Source organism: Phycodurus eques, chromosome 4 (genome assembly GCF_024500275.1).
Source record: "Phycodurus eques isolate BA_2022a chromosome 4, UOR_Pequ_1.1, whole genome shotgun sequence".
In the NCBI taxonomy this organism is placed as follows: domain Eukaryota; kingdom Metazoa; phylum Chordata; class Actinopteri; order Syngnathiformes; family Syngnathidae; genus Phycodurus; species Phycodurus eques.
In genome coordinates, this window is record NC_084528.1 from 1,977,441 (window position 1) to 2,004,059 (window position 26,619).

The 26,619-nt window shown below is 46.0% G+C and overlaps 1 protein-coding gene across 2 annotated transcripts in view; it reads right to left on the reverse strand.

The window, feature by feature from the left end:
• Positions 1 to 26,619, reverse strand: part of enpp2 (ectonucleotide pyrophosphatase/phosphodiesterase 2) — a 297,302-nt gene that overhangs the window by 63,430 nt on the left and 207,253 nt on the right. Inside the window, exons 20-21 of one of the 2 annotated variants that reach the window (XM_061673612.1) lie at positions 6,083 to 6,222; positions 1,737 to 1,872 (exon numbers count right to left, since the gene is read on the reverse strand). In XM_061673612.1, the coding sequence (XP_061529596.1) occupies positions 1,737 to 1,872; positions 6,083 to 6,222 (276 nt within the window). Of the gene's footprint in view, positions 1 to 1,736; positions 1,873 to 6,082; positions 6,223 to 26,619 lie in introns of those variants that run through there. The other variant, XM_061673611.1, reaches the window with a different exon arrangement.

Genomic DNA, 26,619 nt, shown 5'->3' on the forward strand with positions numbered 1-26,619 from the left:
TGAAATAAAATATTTAATACGGAATTAAACATATTTTATGAAAGCATTGTTTGATTGCACTACGGTGTTTCAGTGTCAAAGGCCACACAAATATTAAAACTACAAAACAATTATCTAATAACATCATATTTCATTCATTATGCTCCATAGACACTAAGTATGGAGGATCGCAATATATTTTGATTGGTGACATGATGACCGCCTCCACAATCTAATTGACTAATGGCGTTCAGGCACATTAGCTACCGGGCGTAAAGGCATAAGAGCTGTGTGTGTGTGTGTGTGTGCGTGTGTGCATGTGTGTGCGTGTGTGTGTATATCTGTGTATATATATACCAAAAGTATTCACTTACCTGTCTTGACTCACATACTTTATGGTCTGAAGTGACATCCCCTTCTTAATCCGTGGGTTTGAATATTACATTGGTCCACCTTTTACAGCTATAACAGCTTTAACTCTTCTGAAAAGGCTCTACACAAGGTTTAGGAGTGTGTGTGTATGGGAAATGCATTTGTGAGGTGACGTCACACAGTGATGTTGGACAAGAAGGCCTGGCTCTACATACATAGCTTGGGCTCCTTCCCTGCCAGAGAGGATGACATTCCCTGCCTTCGGCCACTGCCCAGCTCAACTGCTGGAACTAAGGAGCCAATACAATTTCACGCTCCCAACTTTGTGGGAACAGTTCTTCCGTTTCTAACATGGCACCATTGCAAAAAGCCAGGTCCATAAAAACATGGATGAGAGAGCTAGGTGTGGATGAACTTGACTGGCCTGTACAGAGTCCTGACCTCAACCCGATATAACACCTTTGGGATGAATTAGAACAGAGACTGAGAGCTCGGCCTTCTCGTCCAACTTCAGTAGTGTCCTCAGAAATGTGCTTCTGGAAGAATGGTCAAACATTCCCATAAACACACTCCTTAATCCTGTGGACAGCCTTCCCAGAAGAGCTGAAGCTGTTATAGCTGCAAAGGGTGGACCGACGTCATATTGAACCCTATGGATTAGGAATCGAATGTAGTCAAGGCAAGTGAGTGAATACTTTATATACTGTATATACATATATAAGAATCTGAAGCAATCAATCTAACATCTTGCCAACAGGCTAACAAAAGAGACATTACAAGGCAGTTAAAAATGACATGACATGCATATTTCTGTGCCCGAGTCCATTAATAAAAAATCAAAAATGATTTAATCTATTATGACATTTATCACTTTATTCTATATAACCTATTTATTATCATACATCTTTCAGCAAATATCTATGTTTTGGCTTCTCATAACCCTAAAATGTCAATTTATATACAATATATGCTTTTTAGCTGTGATACTGTCAAAGATTTTAATTTAACAATATGTTTATTCTTATTGGTGTGGTTTCCAGTGTTGTTAACTGCAAAGACATTTAGTCTCACATGCAGCCAAATTTGTATAACCAGAAGAGGGAAAATAAACCACAAATGTTCTGCCATTTTTGGAGGACTATTTTTCAGGTGTTCCAACAATTTAATCGACATATTGTAATGTATTTTAACTCAGCATTTACTCGTACTTGAGCAATTTAGTTGCATTCATGTTAACAGCCATGACTCAAATTTGGATATACTGTACCTGCGCTAAGAAGGACTAGGCAACAAATTTAGCAATCACATCAATGATTTACAATAATTAAAATGTATTCAAATAGTTGTTCTTTTAGTTTCTAAAGTAGAATAAGATTTTCACTTACGCGGTGGGTATAGGAAGGCATACGTGATATGTTTTTCTGCCTTGTAGTTTGTACAGGACTGGGTGAAGGCTGATCGGACTCTGGCATCTGGCCGAACACAGTTGGTCAGCACTTCAGGCAAAGCAGACACTTCAACCTGAATGACCACATCGAGGACCATGTTTGAAGTATCACGTGTGTATTATTATTATTATTATTAGAGATAAGATTCCTCTTGCTTTGTGTTGCTTCTGTTCACATTCAACTTGCACTACTGGTCAAACATTTTAGAACACCCCAAATTTTCCAGCTTTTTTTAAATTGAAATTTACGCTGTTCAGTTTCCCCCTTTACTCTAAATGAACGCACAGAACAAAAAAAACCTACTCAAGTTCCAAATGAAATCATGTAATCAATCTACAAACAAAAATGTATTCTAAACCTTTGACTCATTAAAGTAGCCACCTTGGGCAGATTTAACAGCTGAACACACTTGTGGCATTCTCTAAAATGGAAATCAAATATTCTTCAGAAAGTTAATCCCAACTCCATTGTGGAAGTTTCCATAACTGTGTGTCTTAAACAATACTTAACTACAATATACCTCTAATTTTTAATGTAACATTGGTGGATTAAATAGCAAAGCTTGCGGTCACAGTCGCAAGCGATGATTGGCGCGGCAGGTTCAATTGCTATGAATGGGAGCAAGCAGATGATGAGTGCAACCACAAAATACAGTATGCCTCCTCTCTTTTAATTTTCACTCACATCGCCTTTCAGATCATGTTCCCTATTATTGGGTGAACAATCCAACTCTTGGTGAAAATTGTGTTTCAAAATCATTCATATATTCATCATGCATTCGCTTAATTTGCGCCACATTGATGTATTTCCCCCACCTTGTTCCTCCTCAGTGGGTCGTCAGCGTACTCGCATCCGGTGACAGAGTGCTGTGTGTGACAACATCCCCTGTGGCCGCTCATGACGACAACCCGCTGAAGAGGACTTAGGTGGGAGAAGCACAGCAATGTGCTGCAAATGAAGCATATGCGGGTTGAGTTCAAGTCCCGCGATCAACCTCTTGCGAGAGGGACACGAGCCTGTCGATACGAATTCTTGACCGTCCCAAGTTTCTAGAATCTAGATGCTCACAGACACTGTGACATGGACCAATCAGAACCAAGATGTTTTCCATATTAAAATTGGGGAAGATGAGTGATCCCATCAGAGCTAAGTTCATTTTCAGCTATGCATCCATCCATCCAGCCACCCTACAGAGGAAAATAATTTCGGCTGTTTTTATCCGCAATCTTGTTCTTTCGGTCACGAGCTGTGGGTTGTAACCGAAAGAACAAGATATCTTGTTCTTTTGGTCATGTCCCACAGCTTGTGGCGATAGGTGAGGGTAGGAACATAGATGAACCCGCAAATTGAGAGCTTTTCTTTTCAGCTCAGCTCCTTCTTTACAATGACAGACCGATACAGAGTCTGCATCGCCACAAATGCTGCACCGTTCCCCCTGTCAATCTCCCATTCCTTTCTTCCCTCACTCGTCAACAGGATCTCATTCCCAACCTAAAGAGGGCACGCCAACCTTTTCCGACTGAGGACTATGATTTGGATGTGCTGATGTTCATCCCAACCGCTTCACACTTGGTTGTGAACCGCTCCGGTGAGAGTTGGAGTTCATGGCTTGATGAAGCCAACAGAATCAGATAATCTCCAAAAAGCAGAAATGCAATCCAGAGGCCACCAAAACCTACCCCTCAAAGCATCTGTTGCGCCTTGAAATTCTATATCTCAAAGTTATGAACAGAACTGGTGACAAAGGACAACCTTGGCTGAGTCCAACCCTGGCTGGAAACGAATCCGACTTATTGACCAAACTCTGACACCTGTCATACAGGGACCAAACAGCCCCTATTAGGGGCCTGGTATCCCATACTGCCTGAGCACCCTCAACCGGACCCCATGGAGAACATGGTCGAATGCCTTCCCCAAGTCCACAAAGCACATGAAGACTGGTTGGGTAAACGCCCATGCATCCTCGAGGACCCTGCTGAGGGTTTAGCGCTAGTCCCCTGTTCCACGGCCAGGACAAAAAACACACTGCTCCTCCTGAATCTGACTGATCCACTCCAGAACTCCTGAATATACCTTACCATGGAGGCTAAGGAGTGTATCCCCCTGTATTGGAACACTCCCTCCAGTCCCCCTTCTTAAAAAGGGAGACCACCCCCTTGGTCTGCCAATCCAGAGGTAATGTTCCCAATGTCCATGCGATGTTGCAGAGACATATCAGCCAGGACAACCCCACAACATCCAGAGACTTTAGGCATTCTGGGCGGATCTCATCCATCCCTGAGGCCCTGCCACAGAGGAGCTTTTAACGACCTTGGTGACCTTAACCCCAGGGATAGAAGAGGCCGCCAGCTCAGCAACTCGGTAGTTGCAACCGGAGTGCCCGGAGAAAACCCACGCAGGCACGGGGAGAAAAAGCAAACTCCACACAGGCGGGGCCGGGGATTGAACTCAGGTCCTCAGAACTGTGAGGCTGACGCTCTAACCAGTCGTCCACCGTGCCGCACACACAAACTCCTCCAATAGAATAATGTGAGGGGTCATTTACATGTCACATTTTAATGAGAAATCTGGCCTTTTCAACTGCCAAAAAGAAAAGACCGACTAAAATGGTTGGAAAAAAATGACATTCTATAATAATAATAATAATAATAATAATAATAATAATAATGCATTACACTTATATAGCGCTTTTCATGCTACTCAGACACTTGACAATTTCACACATTCATTCACTCCACAGTCACACCATAATGATAGTAAGATACTTGTGTAGCCACTGATCGAAGTGTGGCTGCCATTCTGCCCCTACGGCCTATCCGACCACCACTGAACATTCAGCCATATCTATTCATGGGCAATGTGGGTTAAGTTGTCCAGGGACACAACGACGACATACGCTCGGTTGGGGATACGAACTGGCGTACCCTTATCCTGTGCACCATGCCGTTCTGGCCCTTTTCAACCCAAATTATCCTGCAAACTTGATAAACGGCCATCAAAGATCTGATCTGATAGCAGGGACCTTTAAATTATTGTTTTTCTTTGTATTTAAATGTTAACTGTTAGACTGGTTAGAGCGTCTGCCTCACAGTTCTGGGGACCGGGGTTCAGTCCCCAGCCCCGCCTGTGTGGAGTTTGCATGTTCTCCCCGTGCCTCCGTGGGTTTTCTCCGGGTACTCCGGTTTCCTCCCACATCCCAAACACATGCAGGGTAGGTTGATTGACGACTCTAAATGGCCGGAGGTGAGAATGTGAGTGCGAATGGTTGTTTGTTTGCATCTGCCCTGCGATTGGCTGGCAACCAGTTCAGGGTGTACCCCGCCTCCTGCCCGATGATAGCTGGAATAGGCTCCAGCACGCCCGCGACCCTAGTGAGGAGAAGCGGCTCAAATAATGGGTGGATGGATGTTTTAAGGGTTTTGATGTGTGCTGAAAAATCATTTACTTTACATTAACCATTCACATCTGCATATAGTATTTATTCATGTGTAGTTACCACATAAACTGCTGTTCTCATTCTCCTCAGTCGTAATACCTTCCATTCATCCATTTTCTACACCTCTTATCCTTACTAGAGTTGTGGATATGCTGAAGCAGATCCCAGCTGACTGTGAGCGAGAGGCAGGGTACACCCTGAACTGGTTGCCAGCCAATCGCGGGGAACATATAGACAATCATTCACACTAACATTCACACCTATGGGCAATTTAGTCTTCACTTAACCTACCAGCATGTTTTTGGAATGTGGTAGGAGACCAGAGTACGCGAAGAAAACCCAAACAGGCATCGGGAGAACATGCACACTCCACACAGGAAGGGCAGATTTGAACCCGGGACCCCATTGCAGGACTAACAAAAGCTTGTTTCTTAAGTGTTAAAAAAAAAAACTAACAACAAAAACTGTCGAAAAATATACACACACAGCCAAATTGTACATTCTCAGCAGTAACAAAAATAATCTCATGAATTTAAGAATATGCTGAAAAAAACATTTAAATTGATTTCAAAACTGACCTCAGTCTTTGCCCCAATTTGTGTTGGTCATCCGTTTAAATCAACATAATTCTTGCTTTGATATAGTTTGAAAAAGATGAAAGCTTTATTTGGCACTCATCAAAATACTCTTAAAATAATAATAATTTCATTAAAACAATCATTATTACTTATTCTAATTAAATGCTATTATAACCTTAATATTTAATGATCTGATGTGAAACAATAAGTGACAAACAAAAAGTATTATCCACACTCACTTTGGCAAAAACAAATTACATATACAGTACCTGTGAGCTAACGCTGTATGATGTCCAGAGAGGCATTGCAAGATCCTCGTTGTACCCACAGATATAGTCAGTCTGGTGCAGAATGGAATACTTTGTATTGTACTGTACTGCAGGTCGACCGTATGGCATATTCCTACTGTCTAAAAAATAAATAAATAAAAAGTAAATGAGAGAGAGAGAGGGAGAGAGAGAGAGCATAGGATTAGAGCAATGAAAAGGTCTGTGGTGCGTATTGGAATACTTGGCATGGTACTGTACTATAGACGGACCTTAGGCAAATTCGTACTGTCTAAAAAATAATACAGTTCAGGAACAGACAGGCTGCAATGTAAAATGAAATTATATACTGTCCATCCATCCATCCATTTTCTACCGCTTATCCGGGTCGGGTCACGGGGGCAGTAGCTTGAGCGGGGACGCCCAGACTTCCCTCTCCCCAGCCACTTCATCCAGCTCTTCCGGGGGGATCCCGAGGCGTTCCCAGGCCAGCCAAAGGACGTAGTCTCTCCAGCGTGTCCTGGGTCGTCCCCGGGGTCTCCTCCCTGTGGGACGTGCCCGGAACACCTCACCTGGGAGGCATCCGGGAGGCATCCGAATCAGATGAATCAGCCACCTCATCTGGCTCCTCTCAATGCGGAGGAGCAGCGGCTCTACTCTGAGATCCTCCCGGATGACCGAGCTTCTCACCCTATCTCTAAGGGAGAGCCCGGACACCCTGCGGAGGAAACTCATTTCGGCCGCTTGTATCCGGGACCTCGTTCTTTCGGTCACGACCCACAGCTCATGACCATAGGTGAGAGTAGGAATGAAGATCGACCGGTAAATTGAGAGCTTCGCCTTTCAGCTTAGCTTCTTCTTTATCACAACGGACCGATACACAGTCCGCATCACTGCAGACGCTGCACCGATCCGCCTGTCGATCTCCCGTTCCATTCTTCCCTCACTCGTGAACAAGACCCCAAGATACTTGAACTCCTCCACTTGGGGCAGGATCTCATCCCCGACCTGGAGAGGGCATGCCACCCTTTTCTGACTGAGGACCATGGTCTCAGATTTGGAGGTGCTGATTCTCATCCCAGCCACTTCACACTCGGCTGCGAACTGCTCCAGTGAGAGTTGGAGCTCATGGCTTGATGAAGCCAACAGAACCACATCATCAGCAAAAAGCAGAGATGCAATACTGAGGCCACCAAACCGGACCCCCTCTACCTCTACCCCTCTACCGGACCACCGCCTTGGCTGCGCCTAGAAATTCTGTCCATAAAAGTTATGAACAGAATCGGCGACAAAGGGCAGCCTTGGCGGAGTCCAAGGGGGTTGAAGTCGAAGTCGAAGAAGAAGAGGTGGAAAGCGGGCTCTTCGGCAGAAAGAGAAGAGGAAAGCACAGAGCCTCGAACTGAATGTGGGGACTTTGAATGTTGGGATTATGACAGGAAAATCTCGGGAGTTGGTTGACATGATGATTAGGAGAAAGGTTGATATATTGTGTGTCCAGGAGGCCAGGTGGAAAGGGAGTAAGGCTCTTAAATTTAGGGGCAGGGTTTAAATTATTTTACCATGGTGTACCATGGTGTAGATGGGAAGGAGTTGGGGTTATTTTAAAAGAGTTGGCTCAGAATGGCTTGGAGGTAAAAAGAGTATCGAGTGATGAGGCTGAAACTTTAAATTGAGGGTGTTATGTCTAATGTGATTAGTGGCTATGCCCCACAGGTAGGATGTGACCTAGAGGTGAAAGAGAAATTCTGGAAGGAGCTAGACGAAGTAGTTCTGAGCATCCCAGACAGAGAGAGAGTCATGATTGGTGCAGATTTTAATGGACATGTTGGTGAAAGAAACAGGGGTGATGAAGAAGTGATGGGTAAGTACGGCATCCAGGAAAGGAACTTGAAGGGACAGATGGTGGTAGACTTTGCAAAAAGGATGCAATTGGCTGTAGTGAACACTTTTTTCCAGAAGAGGCAGGAACATTGGGTGACCTAGAAGAGCGGAGGTAGAAGCACGCAGGTGGATTACATTTTGTGCAGACGATGTAATCTGAAGGAGGTTACTGACTGTAAGGTTGTGGCAGGGGAGAGTGTGACTAGACAGCATAGGATGGTGGTGTGTAAGGTGACTCTGATGGAGGGGAGGAACATGAGGAAGACAAAGGCAGAGCATGGAACCATGTGGTGGAAGCTGAGACAGGACGAGTGTTGTGCAGCTTTTTGGGAAGAGGTGAGACAGGCTCTTGGTGGACAGGAGGAGCTTCCAGAAGACTGGACCATTGCAGCCAATGTGATCAGCGAGGCAGGCAGGAGGGTACTTGGTGTATCTTCTGGCAGGAAAGGAGAGAAGGAGACTTGGTGGTGGAACCTCACAGTACAGGAAATCATACAAGGAAAAAGGTTAGCTAAGAAGAAGTGGTGCACTGAGAGGACCGAGGAGAGGCGAAAGGATTACATTGAGATGCGACACAGGGCAAAGGTAGAGGTGGCAAAGGCCAAACAATGATGACATGTATGCCAGTTTGGACACGAAAGGAGGAGAAAAGGATCTATACAGGTTGGCCAGACAGAGGGATAGAGATGGGAAGGATGTGCAGCAGGTTAGGTTTATTAAGGATACAGATGGAAATATGTTGACTGGTGCCAGTAGTGTGCTAGATAGATGGAAAGAATACTTCGAGGAGTTGATGAATGAGGAAAATGAGAGAGAAGGGAGAGTAGAAGAGGCAAGTGTGGTGGACCAGGAAGTGGCAATGATTAGTAAGGGGGAAGTTAGAAAGGCATTAAAGAGGATGAAAAATGGAAAGGCAGTTGGTCCTGATGACATTCCTGTAGTGGTATGGAAGCATCTAGGAGAGGTGGCTGTGGAGTTTTTGACCAGCTTGTTCAATAGAATTCTAGCGCGTGAGAAGATGCCTGAGGAAAGGAGGAAATGTTTTCTGGTGTCCATTTTTAAGAACAAGGGTGATGTGCAGAGCTGTGGGAACTATAGAGGAATAAAGTTGATGAGCCACACAAATAAGTTATGGGAAAGAGTAGTGGAGGCTAGACTCAAGACAGAAGTGAGTATTTGCGAGCAACAGTATGGTTTCATGCCTAGAAAGAGTACCACAGATGCATTAATTGCCTTGAGAGACAGAGTACCCAGAGAGGAACTGTGGTACTGCATGCGGAAGTCTGGAGTGGCAGAGAAGTATGTAAGAATCATACAGGACATGTCTTCGTACATGTCCAGCAGAACAGGGATGAGGTGTGCTGTAAGTGTGACAGACAAATTTAAGGTGGAGGTGGGACTGCATCAGGTATCAGCCCTGAGCCTCTTCCTGTTTGCAGTGGTGATGGATAGGCTGACGGATGAGGTTAGACTGGAATCCCCATGGACCAAGATGTTTGCAGATGACATTGTGATCTGCAGTGAAAGCAGGGAGCAGGTGGAGGAACAGATTAGAAAGATGGAGGCATGCACTGGAAAGCAGAGGAATGAAGATTAGCCGAAGTAAAACAGAATATATGTGCATGAATGAGAGGGGTGGTGGGGGAAGAGTGAGGCTACAGGGAGAAGAGATAGCAAGGGTGGAGGACTTCAAATACTTGGGGTCAACCGTCCACAGCAATGGTGAGTGTGGTCAGGAAGTGAAGAAACGGGTCCAAGCAGGATGGAACAGGTGGAGGAAGGTGTGTTATGTGACAGAAAAGTCTCTGCTAGGATGAAGGGCAAAGTTTATAAAACAGTGGTGATGCCAGCCATGATGTACAGATTAGAGATAGTGGCACTGAAGAGACAACTGGAAGCAGAGCTGGAGGTGGCGGAAATGAAGATGTTGAGGTTCGCTCTCGGAGTGACCAGGTTGGATAAAATTAGAAATGAGCTCATCAGAGGGACAGGCAAGGTTCGATGTTTTGGAGACAAAAGTTAGAGAGAGCAGACTTCAATGGTTTGGACACGTCCAGAGGAGAAATAGTGAGTATATTGGTAGAAGGATGATGAGGATGGAGCTGCCAGGCAAGAGAGCTAGAGGAAGACCAAAGAAAAGGTTGACGGATGTCGTGAGGGAAGACATGAGGGAAGTTGGTGTTCGAAAGGAGTATGCAGGAAATAGACTTACATGGAAAAGGATGACACGCTGTGGCGACCTCTAAAGGGACAAGCCGAAAGGAAAAGAAGAAGTAGTTATGTGAGTGACATGACTGTTCAGGAATTGTTGTGGTTGTACTGTTCGTAAAATGAGTTGTTACTAAATTACGATTTGTTCACAGACACCCCACATACTTTATTTTTACTAGGTTCCTCTTGCCTAGTTTTGATGTTTCCGACTTTTAAATGAAGGCATCATTCATACACAGGGACGGCACTATATGTAAGGGGTGCTGTAGCCCTGTCAGAAATCTGTGTAGCCACGGTTAAGCCCCTCCAGCATTTTATATCTAGAAATATTTTAATTTATTTATTCAAGCTAAAACAACAAAAAGTTCACAATTAGCCATTCTGTTCCTATCCTTGCATGTTTGTACTGCGCCTTCCCCATTTGTGTGTGAGGGGAAGAGAGGTGTGAGGGGAGTCTTTCATTTACTCTCGCGTTAGGTCAGATGACAAAGATGTTATTGGGTCAGTTAAAATTAATATTTGCATTGTTTATATTTTATGTAATACATGCACATAACTTCAAGCAGGTTTTCAACCATACTTTAGCTAAAAAAATTGAGCCCTCCCCGAACATACCCGAAGCTCAAGACACCGGGGTGTAGTTACTCTATCCACCACAATGGCTACCAGAAGTGACGTTACAATTGACAAACACAGCACGCTACACACTATACACAATGGCGACCAACATGTTGGAATATGAGGAGGAGGAGGATTTCGATGTACAGGAGCACCCAACTGAACTTGTCATCATCAAACCGTACATGTTTGAGCTGATCAGGAGGTCGGAACCTGACAGTAATGACAACAAGCAGCCAACTAGCAGCTGTACAACAGAAAAAGATAGTGGCCACTCGCTCGATGTGACGGTATGTCAAAAGCATGTCTTTTTATAGTCATGGCTTGAAATAATGGCCAGGGGTGCCAATATTTTTTATCACGACGATACATATTTTATATTCATGTATGTTTCAGTGACATTGCACAAGCTTTTACATAGTATGCAGTATTTGTATATATTGTGTGCCCCTCGGTCGAGTAGCATATATTATATATTTCTGTGCGGCGTTTCTGTTGGCTTGTCATATAGGCAAAAGTACAGACGACAGTACTGAAAAGTACTGCGTGGGTATTTTTTTCCTCGTCTCCAGTGCATCGTGACCATAATAGAGTCGTAGGTATATACAAGGAAATCCTCACCTCTTGTCTGCGCCGCGGCACCGTGGCAGCTGTGAGATTTAGTTTTCATGCTGGCGCTTGAGGTCCTGATGGCCGTAAGAAAAATAGTTGGCACCGCAGCTGATTTCAGCCTCTACCTCTGAATCCAATGCTTTCTGCTAAGTCTTTCTCAAAACACGCCGGTTCAAAGTGATCAGCATAGAGTTTGGAATGCTTGATTTGCGCCCATAGCTGACCAAGCTGATATATAATCACTTCAAAATGGCAGATGTGGTTTGTAAAGGGGTTCTAGAGTTATCAAGGAAAAACAATAAATTGTTGTCCTCTGACCTTTAAGGGTAGCTAGCCTACAGTCTGTTGCAGCAATGGATCTTTTTGTTTTTTTTCCCAAAAAAGTCTCCCAGGATACTAGAACAAAATGAGCCAGGTCCTGCAACGAATGCACAGCAGGACATGGGATGTATTTTTGTTTGAAAAGCGGATTCAAGTCCAGACTTTGACAAAGCCATTCAGAAGTTGACTTGATGGTGTGGTTTGGATCGTCCTGCTACAGAACCAAAGCGCGCTTCAGCTTGAGCTCACAAACTGATGGCCGAACATTCTCCTTCTGGTAAAGACCAGAATTCATAGTTCCATCAATCACAGCAAGTCGTCCAGGTCCTGAAGCTGCAAAGCAGCCCCAGACCATCACATTACCACCACAATGTTTGACTGTTTGTATTACAACCCCAATTCCAATGAAGTTGGGAAATTGTGTTAAACAAATAAAAACAATACAATGATTTTCAAATCATGTTCGACCTATATTTAATTGAATACACTACAAGTAGAGTTTATCTCTGGTTACCTCTCCAGTTCTGTCAGGTTGGATGGTGAACGTTGGTGGACAGCCATTTTCAGTCCTTACCAGAGATGCTCAATTGGGTTTAAATCAGAGCTCTGGCTGGGCCATTCAAGAACAGTCACGGAGTTGTTCTGAAGCCATGTTGTTCTGAAGGTCATTGTCTTGTTGGAACGTAAACGTTCGGCCCAGTCTGAGGTCCTGAGCACTCTGGAGAAAGTTTTCATCCAGGATATCCCTGTACTTGGCCGCATTCATCTTTCCTTCGATTGCAACCAGTCGTCCTGTCCGTGCAGCTGAAAAACACACCCACAGCATGATGCGGCCACCACCATGCTTCACTATTCGGACTGTATTGGACAGGAGCAGTGCCTGGGTTTCTCCACACATACCGTTTAGAATTAAGGCCAAAAAGTTATATCTTGGTCTCATCAGACCAGAGAATCTTATTTCTCACCATCTTGGAGTCCTTCAAGTGTTTTTTTTTTTTTTTTTTTTAGCAAACTCCATGCGGGCTTCCATGTGTCGGACCACTCTGCCATAAAGCCCTGACTGGTGGAGGGCTGCAGTTATGGTTGACTTTCTAGAATTTTCTCCCATCTCCCAACTGCATCTCCGGAGCTCAGCCACAGCGATCTTTGGGTTCTTCTTTACCTCTCTCACCAAGGCTCATCTCCCCCAATTGCTCAGTTTGGCCAGACGGCCAGCTCTAGGAAGGGTTCTGGTTATCCCAAACGTTTTCTATTTAAGGATTATGGAGACCACTGTGCTCTTAGGAACCTTAACTGCAGCATAATTTTTTTTTGTAACCTTGGCCAGATCTGTGCCTTGCCACAATTCGGTCTCTGAGCTCTTCAGGCAGTTCCTTTGACCTCATGATTCTCATTTGCTCTGACATGCACTGTGAGCTGTAAGGTCTTATATAGACAGGTGTATGGTGTTCCTAATCAAGTCCAATCAGTATAATCAAACACAGCTGGACTCCAATGAAGGTGTAGAACACTCTCAAGGATGATCAGAAGAAATGGACAGCACCCGAGTTAAATATATGAGTGTCACAGCAAAGGGTCTGAATACTTAGTGCTTTGTGATATTACAGTTTTTCTTTTTTAATAAAAATTTTAAAAAATTCAACAATTCTGTTTTTTTCTGCCAATATGGGGTGCTGTGTGTACATTAATCATGAAAAAAATTAACTGAAATGATTTTAGCAAATGCCTGCAATAAAACAAAGAGTGAAAAATTTAAGGGGGTCTGAATACTTTCCGTACCCACTGAGCCATAGAATAAAATACACGTTATGGATTGTTGTATTGACCATACAATAGAATTCTTATGTTATCAATTCTAATAGTATTCACAGATTTAGTATTCAGTATGAGATTGCTTACCCTCGTGGCCCCACAGTAACATTGAAACATTTTAGCTTCTGCAATATGCTTGCAGCGTGTGTGCTTGGACAAGTTGTTTACAGGATCTTACAAAAGAGAGAGGCTGCGGAATGTTCTAGTTGGCAGCTCCAGGAAAACAAGACATCCACCAGAGAAAGGGGGGAAGACAGCAGGTCAGGATGACCGGGAGCCAACTGAGACAAGCCAGCTGTGAGGAGGAACACCACACTCCCCGTAGTTGTGTTGTAATCTACAAATTGTGGGGCGACCAGGGAAAGGTGTGTCATTTTCATTTGGCCTGCAACGCAAGACGAGAGGTTCAGGTCTAGGGAGGACAGAAAGCGCCGAGAATTCTGTCAACATATTTTTGCTGAACTCTTGAGAATCATGAACGGCTCAAAATTATATCTGTGTGAGTTTCTTGATTGGTTTTACCTTTCTTGAGGGAAAACGAACAGACACAAATTGGTGTGTTTGGTGGTAGTTTATTAATTTGTAATTTTGGGACTTGGGCCCTGCATAGGATATAATGCAGACACACCAACATTAGTCACTCTTTGCTCCGGCCTCTTCTGGATGAAAGTGTTTACTATATCCATTTCCATCCTTTTTGCAAAGTCTACCACCAATCGATCCCTCCAAGTTCCTTTCCTGGATGCCAAACTTACCCATCACTTCTTCATCACCCCTATTTCCTTCACCAACATGTCCATTACAATCTGCACCAATCACGACTCTCTCTCTGTCTGGGATGCTCAGAACTACTTATTCGAGCTCCTTCCAGAATTTCTCTTTTATCTCTAGGTCACATCGTACATGTGGGGCATAGCCACTAATCACATTATTCCTCAATTTCAACCTCATCACTCAATCTGATACTCTTTTCACCTACAAGACATTCTTAGCAAAGTCTTCCTTTAAATTAACTCCTACTCCATTTCTCTTCCCATCTACACCATGGTAAAATAATTTTAACCCTGCCCCTAAACTTCTGGCCTTACTTCCTTTCCAGCTTCTTTCCTGGGGCCTCATGTACAACCCCAATTCCAATGAAGTTGGGATGTTGTGTTAAACATATATAAAAACAGAATACAATGATTTGCAAATCATCTTCAAACTATATTTAATTGAATACACTACAACGAAATGATATTTAATGTTCAAACTGATAAACTTTATTGTTTGTAGCAAATAATCATTAACTTAAAATGTTATGGCTGCAACACGTTCCAAAAAAGCTGGGACAGGGTCATGTTTACCACTGTGTTACATCGCCTTTTCTTTTAACAACATTCAATAAACGTTTGGGAACTGAGGACACCAATTATTGAAGCTTTGTAGGTGGAATTCTTTCCCATTCTTGCTTGATGTAAAGCTTCAGCTGTTCAACAGTCCGGGGTCTCCGTTGTCGTATTTTATGCTTCGTAATGCGCCACACATTTTCAATGGGAGACAGGTCTGGACTGCATGCAGGCCAGTCTAGTACCCACACTCTTTTACTACAAAGCCACGCTGTTGTAACATGTGCAGCATGTGGTTTGGCATTGTCTTGCTGAAATAAGCAGGAGCGCCCATGAAAAAGATGTTGCTTGGATGGCAGCATATGTTTCTCCAAAACCTGTATGTACCTTTCAGTATTAATGGGGCCTTACAGATGTGTAAGTTACCCATGCCATTGGCACTAACACAGCCCCATACCATCACAGATCCTGGCTTTTGAACTTAGCGTCCATAACAGTTCGGATGGTTCTTTTCCTCTTTGGCCTGGAGGACATGATGTCCACAATTTCCAAAAACAATTTGAAATGTGGACTTGTCGGACCACAGAACACTTTTCCACTTTGCATCAGTCCATCTCCGATGAGCTCGGGCCCAGAGAAGCCGGCGGCATTTCTGGGTGTTGTTGATAAATGGCTTTTGCTTTGCATAGTAGAGTTTCAAGTTGCACTTACGGATGTAGTGCCGAACTGTATTTACTGACATTGGTTTTGGAACTGTTTCTGAGCCCATGTGGTGATATTCTTTACACATTGATGTCAGTTTTTGATGCAGTGCCGCCTGAGAGATCAAAGGTCACGGGCATGAAGTTTATCAGTTTGAACATTAAATATCTTGTCTGTGTGGTGTATTCAATTAAATATAGGTTTAACATGATTTGCAAATCATTGTATTCTGTTTTTATTTATGTTTAACACAACGTCCCAACTTCAGTGGAATTGGGGTTGTACAAAGACTTCCCTACTAAAACATGGCGTACGCTCAAATCCAGAAAAACATCGTACGCACAAAAATATCTAGATGTATGAACCTGTGCGTACGCATGAATCCAAGCACATTTCCTTCGTACATCCCAATCAACGTGGAAATGACCGCACATGTTGGAGAGAGGCCCGGTGGACGGTACACCTCCCACACCGAGGGATCCAAGATGGTCCACCAGCCCCACCGGGGTGGCCTGAAAACCGACCACTCGGAGGAGGCCGCAGGGACCCCCACACCAACCCCTCAACCCCCACACCGCCACATTCCCCGTCACCACCACCCCCCATGTATAATTGGCCCGAAGTGGTCCTCCAGAGATTGGCGTATCGGAGGGGCAGGTGCCCCTCCCACAAGGCCCCTCCCACAAGGGGGTGAGCCCATGGGAAGGGGGACCCACGTTAAAAAAAAAAAAAGGAGAAAAAAAAGTGAGTTGGTTCTGATGGTGGGGGAAGATGCCGGTCCGATAGGCCCAAACGTATTGTGAGGGTTTCCTGGGAACGTCTGGTAGAATCCCCTGTCAGAAGGAGTTTCAACTCCCACCTCCGGCAGATAGATGGATGTTAAAGAAGGGTGACCAGCTATCTGTGAAATTACGTAATTGATTTTTTTCATTCCGCAGATATTTTTTGAAATACAATATATTCTATGGTGAGCTTTTATCAGTTATTAATATTAATAGATTGTTTATTTTTCTAGTTTAATAAAATTGTTTTCTCAGCGGCAGCTAGCGCAACAAGTATTGATTGTGAATATTCATTTGGGTTGTCAATTATGCTTAAGTCACCAAGTATGCACAATCTTGAGGATAGTGGAATTCTGCAGTTCAACCAACCTCCAAAAGCATTGAATTGCTGTGCATTCCCATACAGCATGAAAATAGGTTTTCTGCGGTATTTTTAGTGCATTGCGTGCATATAAGATGAAAAGAAGCCCATTTTATGCATAGTATATTGAGTAAAGTGTGTTCTTTGGAGAACTTTATATTGTATAAACTGTAAATTTTCCTTTCTTTTTTTTCATCCTAAATGTATTCTTACACATCTGTATCCAGTAATTGCGGTCCTCCTCCCATTTAGTGATTGGTAAATGATTTAGTGCATGAGATTATAAACTTTTGAAAGATTTTAAAATTTGTTTTCCTTTGTGGGAGAAGTTTCACTATCTGAGTCACTGATGGTGTACTGGTACACTCGCCTGACTTTGGTGCGGGCAGCGTGGGTTCAGTTCCCACTCAGTGATGGTGTGAATGTGAATGTGGATGGTTGTCCGTGTCTATATGTGCCCTGCGACTGACTGGCGATCAGTTCAGGGTATAGTCTGCCTTTCGCCCAAAGTCAGCTGGGATAGGCTCCAGCGTCCCATGACCCTAACCAGGATAAGCGGTGTTGAAAATGGATGGATGGAAATGGCTTCCCTATTTGCTGAACAAACTCCTGTGGATCAAGGGTGCCCTGAAGTGTTGGTATTCTTTTTTTTATGGCTGTTTTGAATTTATTGTATGGAAGAAAGTTTGCACTTGTTATTTGAAATTCTTGGAACAGTTCATCACGTGTCATAAAAATATTATATATATAGCTTCTGGGCTTTTCCACCAAGCCGTTAAGGTGGATGAAAAAAAAACCAAGATGGCGCCAACCAGTGTGGTCGCCTCGGTAACGCGCTCTCTAGTATTGTCTTTGTTTTTGTGTTTTTCGTCCGTCTTTGGAGACCTTACACGACTCACTTACACAAGGGAAAACCTGCTAACCATCAAGGAGGCTACTCCGGACTTTCTGTCACCAACTTCCGAAAATCCGCTCAGTTTTTTCCCCGAGTTACTCACCGGAGCGGCGTCCGCGGTTTTCGGCGCATGGATGCGGAAGCGACGCCACAGAGGAAAACGAGCCGGCATTCAGGTGAAACTCCGCATGAGAGGACACAGATTGGCGTTCCCGTCGATCCACCTCGCGAATGTACGCTCCCTACCCAACAAAATGGACGAGCTTCATCTTCTGTTAAAGACCAGTAAAGACTTCGGACGTTCCGCGGCCATGTGCTTCACGGAGACCTGGCTTTGCGACGCTGTACCCGATGGCGCCGTCATGCTTCCCGGCTTTAACATTCATCGAGCGGACCGCGACATGGAATCATCGGGGAAAACGAAGGGCGGCGGGATATGCCTCCATATCAACGGAAAATGGTGTACGGACGTCACGGTGTTCAGCACACACTGCAGCCCGCATTTGGAGTGGCTGTTTTTGAACTGTAAACCATTCTACTCCCCACGTGAGTTTGCATCGTGTATACTGGCTGGAGTCTATATTACACCGCAAGCTAACACGAATGCCGCATTGCTAACGCTCACCGAACAAGTCAATGAAATTGAAAAAAAACACCCGGACTCACCCCTCATTATTCTCGGGGACTTTAACAAAGCTAAACTCAACCACGAACTCCCTAAATACAAGCAGCACATCGACTGTCCTACCAGGGAAAATAATACTTTAGACCACTGCTACACTACGGTAAAAAACGCATACCGTGCTATACCTCGTGCAGCCCTGGGCTCGTCTGATCACTGCTTAATTCACTTAATACCGACGTACAAGCAAGAACTTAAATGTGCGAAGCCTACAGTGAAAACAGTCAAAAAGTGGACCAATGAAGCCAAGATGGAACTTCAAAGCTGTTTAGACTGCACAGACTGGAGTGTCTTTGAAAATTCAGCTGGCAGCCTGAATGAATATACGGACACTGTCACATCCTATATCAGTTTCTGTGAAGAGGTTTGTGTACCAACAAAATCATTTCGGACAACCACAAGCCGTGGTTCACTGCAACAACAACAAGCCGTGGTTCACTGCTAAACTTAAGCAGCTTCGCCAAGCTAAGGAAGATGCATATCAGAGCGGGGACAGGGCCCTGTATAATCGAGCTAGAAACCAGCTTACTAAAGAAATTAACATTGCAAAGAGGATCTATGCAGCAAAGTTGGAAAAACAGTTTAGCGCGAACGACTCAAAATCAGTCTGGCGTGCATTCCAATCGCTGACTAATTACAAGCGACGATCCCCCCAAGCTGAGAACAATAGCACACTAGCCAACGACTTGAATACCTTCTATTGCAGATTTGAAAAGGACAGTTTCACTCCACACACCCACCCGGCCGCACCCGCGACCACAACCACACCTCTGACTTCTGCGTTAACCATCCATGAACAGGATGTGAGACGCATCTTCAAACAACAGAAGATTAACAAAGCAAAGGACCGGACCATGTGTCCCCATCCTGCCTCAAAGTCTGCGCGGACCAGCTCGCTCCAGTCTTCACTCAGATCTTTAACAGATCTTTGGAAATGTGCGAAGTTCCATCCTGCTTCAAACGCTCCACCATCATTCCAGTCCCCAAGAAACCTGCAATCTCTGGTCTGAATGACTACAGGCCTGTCGCTTTGACATCTGTGGTCATGAAGTCCTTTGAACGTCTCGTGCTGGACCACCTCAAGAGTGTCACAGGTCCCCTGCTGGACCCCCTGCAGTTTGCCTACCAAGCGAACAGGTCTGCGGATGATGCAGTCAACATGGGACTGCACTTCATCCTAGAACACCTCGACAGTGCAGGGACCTACGCGAGGATCCTGTTCGTGGACTTCAGCTCAGCGTTCATCCCTGAACTCCTTTCAACCAAGCTTCTCCAACTCAGCGTCTCACCTGCCATCTGCCAGTGGATTTACAGCTTTCTGACGGGCAGGACACAGCAGGTCAGGCTGGGGGAGGCCACCTCATCCACACGCAGCATCAGCACTGGGGCGCCCCAAGGTTGTGTCCTCTCTCCGCTGCTCTTCTCTCACTACACGAACGACTGCACCTCAGCGAACCCGACTGTCAAGCTCCTGAAGTTTGCAGATGACACCACTGTCATCGGCCTCATCAAGGACGGTGATGAGTCTGCATATCAACAGGAAGCGGAGCGGCTGGAGCTGTGGTGCGGCCGACACAACCTGGAGCTTAACACGCTCAAGACGGTAGAGATGATCGTGGACTTCAGGAGGCATCCTTCGCCACAGCTGCCCCTCACGTTGTCCAGCTGCCTTGTGTCAACCGTCGAGACCTTCAAGTTCCTGGGAATTACAATCTCTCAGGACCTGAAGTGAGCGACCAACATCAACTCCGTCCTCAAAAAGGCCCAGCAGAGGATGTACTTACTGCGGCTTCTGAGAAAGCACGGCCTGCCACCGGAGCTGCTGAGACAGTTCTACACAGCGGTCATCGAATAAGTCCTGTGTTCTTCCATCACAGTCTGGTTTGGTGCTGCTACAAAAAAGGACAAACTCAGACTGCAACAGACAATCAAAACTGCTGAAAGGATTGTCGGTACCCCCCTACCCACCATTGAGGACTTGCACGCTGCCAGAACTAAGACAAGGGCGTGCAAAATCCTCTCGGACCGTCTGCACCCCGGTCACCGGCTCTTCCAGCTCCTTCCCTCAGGTAGGCGCTACCGATCAACGCAAACTAGAACTAGTAGACATTCCAACAGCTTCTTCCCTCTTGCGATCAACTTCTTAAACACCTAACCTATAATTCCATTAAAATAAGCTGGCAGTTTTTGACTTGAGTTCGTTGTCACATTTCTGTGGGGCCAATTATTTATTACTCGTGCACTCACTGTAGTTGTCTCGCCATGCTGCACTATTTGCATATACTGGCCACTCATGCCAGAGTAGCATCTGCTCCATTTGCACACTGATTGAGGAGTATCTGTAACATTTGCACAACCAACATTGTCCCAGATGATCGCACTACTCGTCACTTTAAACCGCATACACTCCTTGAAGTCTCAGCGCCCTTTGCACTATGGTCATTGCACCGGACTATCGCAATATTAGTCATTCGAACTGCTCTAAGTGCTAGAGGACTCTGCATCTTTTTGCACAATTGTTTTTTGTCAATGTCTTTATGTCTCCAAAGTGTTCTGTAAATTGACCGTCTGTTGTACTAGAGCGGCTCCAACTACCGGAGACAAATTCCTTGTGTGTTTTGGACATACTTGGCAAATAAAGAATATTCTGATTCTGATTCTGATTTGGGTTCTTGAAAAACTTATGGCGTTTAAGACGAGAAATAAATAAATGGCAGTTGTGAGAGCTTGATGTTGTTGCAGTCTATCTGTTCTAATTCTAGCCAAGAATGATGCTCCTCATTGTGGTGCATCCATTTGATGAGGTATTGTGATTGGTTAGCTAAAGTAGTGTTTGTTGAGAGCAATGAGGCCCCCCTCCTGTTTACTTTTCTGAAGAGTGTATATTATTCTTATTTTTTTTAATAAAAATCTATTTTGGCAGAATCTAAGGCTTGGAACCATTTTAATCAGAATCAGAATCATCTTTATTTGCCAAGTATGTCAAAAAGGAATTTGTCCCCGGTAGTTGGAGCTGCTCTATTACAATAACTGCCAGTAAATACTTTTGAGACACAAAAACAAAAACACAGTCACTGAGCAATAAGAGATTACCAGTAATGAGGTAATTGTCAAGATGCGATGGTATTATATTTAACTGGACCCAGAAGCAGGCGGAGGGTGAAGACGTTTGTGTAGAATGGTTTATTGTGAAGGACGTTGGAGGTGGATCCTTGAGGCGTACTGGCGGGCCGTCGAGACAGGGAGTGTGCGGCAGGCGGTGGCGCGAGCAGGTGGATGGCTTGGCGGCGTGGTGGAAGAGGTTAGAAAGGCAGGGAACACGGAAGGAGCACTGAGAACAAAAACTGAGAACTGTTGTACCTCGGGTGAACGTTAATACTCTGGCAGTGGAGTCTTGGATCTGGCAGGCTGAAATGCAGGTGATGATGAAGGCTGATTGACAACAGGTGCGCGGCTGAGGTAGTGCTGATTACTGGGAAGAACAAGAGCGAGAGAGAGAGCGAGAGGCGTCCTGCCCAGTCTCCTAGGGTGAGCCGCGTAAAAGTCCGAAATCAGGGAGTCGTCAAGAATCAGCTTGCGGGAGATCCACGAGCGTTCCACCAGACCATACCCCTCCCAGTCCACCAAGAACTGATAACTCCTGCCCTGTGCCGGAGTAGTGACACATGGAACGTCGGATGAATCTTAAGACGTTTTAGTTGAACTGACGTGGAATTGATGATTTTAGTGATCGGGAACGGACCAATAAAGCACAGAGTGAGTTTGCGTGATTCCTTCTGGAGTGGGAGGTCACGGGGAGGAAAGCCAAACAGTCTGACCCACCTTGTACTCGGAGGAAAGCCAAACAGTCTGACCCACCTTGTACTCACATTTTTCTGGTTTGACATACAGGATGGTTCTCAAGGAGGCGTTGGAGGACTTGGGGGACATGACTGCGGTTCTTCGGGGGAGCGGGAGAAAATGAGGATGTCGTCTAAGTAAACAAAAACAAACCGGTTCAACATATCGCAGAGGACATCATTAATGAAGGTTTGGAAGTCAGCTGGGGCGTTGGTTAATCCGAACGGCATGACCAGGTATTCGAAGTGTCCGAGGGGGTTATTGAAAGCAGTTTTCCATTCATCCCCCTCTCTAATATGGATGAGATGGGAGGCATTGTGTAAGTCCAATTTGGTAAATATCTGAGTGTCACAGAGGGGTTCAAATGAAGGATCAATGAGGGGTAGTGGAGATTTGTTTTTAACGGTGATGGCAAGAGAGACGCTAAACTGGAGAAGCTTAGACGAGAGGAGTTTTGGGTGGATGGAGTTGAACGCAGAGCTGATGTCCTCGAACAGGATCCTCCCGTAGGTCCCTGCGTCGTTGAAGTGGTCTAGGATGAAGTGCAGTCCCAGTTGACTGCGCGTCCACAGACCTGTTTGCTCAGTCCAGCAGGGGCCCTGTGACACTGTTGAGATGGTCCAGCATGAGGCATTCAAAGGACTTCATGACCACAGATTTCAGGGCAACAGGCCTGTAGTCATTCAGACCAAAGATTGCAGGTTTCTTGGGGACTGGGATGATGGTGAAGCGTTTGAAACAGGATGGTACCTCTCACAGTTCCAAAGACCTATTGAAGATTTGTGTGAAGACTCGCACGAGCTGGTCCACGCAGACTTAAGAGGCAGGATGGGGACACAAGGTCTGGGCCTGCCGCGTTGTTGAACTTTTGTTGTTTGAAGATGCGTCTCACATACTGTTCATGGATCCTCAACGGAGGAGGGGGAGTCAGAGGTGTGATAGTGGTCGGTGGTGCAGCTGGGATGTGTGTAGGGTGTTAAAGTGTCGTTTTCAAATTGGCAGTAGAAGGTGTTCAAGTCGTCAGCTAGTCCTTTATTGTTCTCATCTTGGGGGTGGGGTGGTTGCTTGTAATTGGTCAGCGATTGTAATCCACGCCAGACTGACTCAGAGTCGTTAGCGGTGAACTGTTTTTCTAGCTTTACTGTATCATTTCTCTTTGTGATGTTCATTTCTTTAGTCAGCTAGTTTCTAGCGCGATTGTACGGGGCTCTCAGCCCACTTCGTTAGGCGTCCTCTTTAGCCTGGCAAAGTGTCTGAACCACGGCTTGTTGTTATTGAACGTGCAAAATTACTTTTTTGGGACACACACTTCTTCACAGAAATGGATATAGGATGTAACAGTGTTCGTATATTCATCCAGGCTGCCAGTTGAAGTTTAAAAAACACTCCAGTCTGTGCAGTCTAAACAGCTTTGAAGTTTTATCTTTGCTTCATTGGTCCATCTCTTCATTGTTTTCACCGTAGGCTTCGGACATTTAAGTTTTTGTCTGTGTGTTGGTGTTAAGTGAATTAAGCAGTGATCAGACGAAGCTCAGAGCATCATGGGGATAGCACGGTATGCATTATTTAGCGTGGTATTGTAATGCTCTGTTCTTTTCTGTGGTCGGACAGTTGATGTGTCGGTTGTATTTAGGGAGTTTGTGATTGAGTTTAGCTTGGTTAAAGTGGCCAAGAATATTGAGGGGTGAATCTGGGTGCATTTTTTCCAATGTCCTTTACTTATTCAGCGAGCATTAGCAGTGCGCCATTCGTGTTAGCTTGAGGAGGAATGTAAACACCCGTGAGTATGAAAGATGCGAACCCACGCGATAGAATGACTTACAGTTCAAAAACAGCGACTCCAAGTCTGGGTGCAGTGTGTGCTGAGCTCCGTGATGTCAGCACACCATTTTTCGTTGGTATAGAAGCATATCCCCCCGCCTTTTGTTTTCCCCGATAACTCCATGACGCGGTCTACCCGGTGTAGTTGAAAGCCCGGTAGCATTACGACGCCATCAGGGACGCAATCATAAAGCCATGTCTCTGTGAAGCACAGGGCAGCCGAATATCCGAAGTCTTTACTAGTCTTTTTGACAAGATGAAGCTCATCCATTTTGTTGGGTAGGGAGCATAGTTTCGTGAGGTGAATCGACGGGAGCGGCATTCGGAATCCTCTCTTACGGAGCTTGACCTGCACTCCTGCTCGTATCCCCCTCTGTCAACTTCGCCTTCATGCTCTGTACACACCGAGTGGATTTGTGAAAGTTTGTTAAAGAATGTCCGGGGTAGACTCCCTAATGTTTAGCAAGTCTTCCCTTGTGTAAGTGAGTCGCGTAATGTCTCCAAAGATGAACGAAAAACACAAAAACACAAGACTAGAGAGGACTTAACTGAGGCGAGCACACGGTTAGGTGCCATCTTTGGTCTTAACATTGAGAGTGAATAATTTATTTGAGGTTGCAGTGACTCTGACCCGGTTGTCATAGCAACCCACCACCCCCACAACTCATAGACTATGCATTCCTCCCTGCTTCCCGGCTGGGCAAGACGGCCACCAAAGGACGCCTGGCGTAAATCAGCGGGACCTTAATGTAATTAGAGCTCCCTGTCGAATCTGGATCCCAGACATCAAAGACACATGGGGCTGCACACATGGGGCCCGGCAGGGCACAGTCCGAAAGGGTAACGTGGGTCCCTCTTCCCATGGGCTCACCACCTGTGGGAGGGGCCATAGGGGTCGGGTGCAGTGCGAGCTGAGCGGTGGCCGAAGGCGGGGACCTTGGCGATCCGATCCCCGGCTACAGAAGCTGGCTCTAGGGACGTGCAATGTCACCTCTCTGGCAGGGAAGGAGCCCGAGCTGGTGTGTGAGGTCGAGAAGTTCCCCACCCTTTTTGGAGTCCTTGGAGGGGGTGCTGGCGAATGCTCCCGCTGGGGACTCCATCGTTCTGCTGGGAGACTTCAATGCTCACGTGGGCAATGACAATGAGACCTGGAAGGGCGTGATTGGGAGTACGGTCCCCCCGATCAGTACCCGAGTGGTGTTCTGTTATTGGACTTCTGTGCTCGTCACGGATTGTCCATAACGAACACTATGTTCAAGCATAAAGGTGCCCACACGTGCACTTGGCACCAGGACACCCTAGGTCGCAGTTCGAAGATCGACTTTGTGGTCGTGTCATCAGACTTACGGCTGAATGTCTTGGACACTCGGGTAAAGAGAGGGGTGGAGCTGTCAACTGATCACCACCTGGTGGTGAGTTGGCTCCGATGGTGGGGGAAGATGCCGGTCTGACGTGGCAGGCTCAAACGTATTGTGAGGGTCTGCTGGGAACGTCTGGCGGAATCCCCTGTCAGAAAAAGTTTCAACTCCCACCTCCGACAGAACTTTGCTCATGTTCCGGGGGAGGCGGGGGACATCGAGTCCAAGTGGACCATGTTGCTGAGGCAGCCGACCGGAGCTGTGGCTGTAAGGTGGTTGGTGCCTGTCGTGGCGGCAATCCTCGAACCCGTTGGTGGACACCAATGGTGAGGTATGCCATCAAGCTGAAGAAGGAGTCCTATTGGGACTTTTTGGCCTGTGGGACTCCTGAGGCAGCTGATGGGTACCGGCTGGCCAAGCGGAATGGGAGTAGTTCAGTGAGGCCATGGAGAAAGACTTCCGGACGGCTTTGAGGAAATTCTGGTCCACCATCTGACGTCTCATGAGGGGAAAGCAGTGCACCATCAACACTGTGTAGAGTGGGGATGGGGCGCTGCTGACCTCGACTCGGGACGTTGTGAGCCGGTGGGGAGAATAATTCGAAGACCTCCTCAATTCCACCGACACGTCTTCCCATGAGGGAGCAGAGTCTGGGTTCTCTGAGGCGGGCTCTCCTATCTCTGGGGTTGAGGCCCCCGAGGTGGTTAAAAAGCTCCTCTGTGGCAAGGCCCCAGGGGTGGATGAGATTCGACCGGAGTTCCTCAAGGCTCTGGATGTTGTGGGGCTGTCCTGGTTGACACGCCTCTGCAACATCGAGTGGACATCGGGGACAGTGCCTCTGGATTGGCAGACTGGGGTGGTGGTCCCCCTTTTTAAGAAGGGGGACCGGAGGGTGTGTTCCGACTACAGGGGGATCACACTCCTCAGCCTCCCTGGTAAGGTCTATTCAGGGGTGCTGGAGAGGAGGGTTCATCGGGAAGTTGAATCCCAGATTCAGGAGGAGCAGTGTGGTTTTCGCCCTGGCCGTGGAACAGTGGACGAGCTCATCACCCTTGGCAGGGTCCTCGAGGGTACATGGGTGTTCGCCCAACCAGTCTACATGTGTTTTGTGGACTTGGAGAAGGCATTCGACCATGTCCCTCGAGTAGTCCTGTGGGGGGTGCTTCGGGAGTATGGGGTACCGAACCCTCTGATACGGGCTGTTCGGTCCCTGTACGACCGGAGTCAGAGTTTGGTCCGCATATCCGGCAGTAAGTCGGACTCGTTTCCGGTGAGGGTTGGACTCCGCCAAGGCTGCCCTTTGTCACCGATTCTGT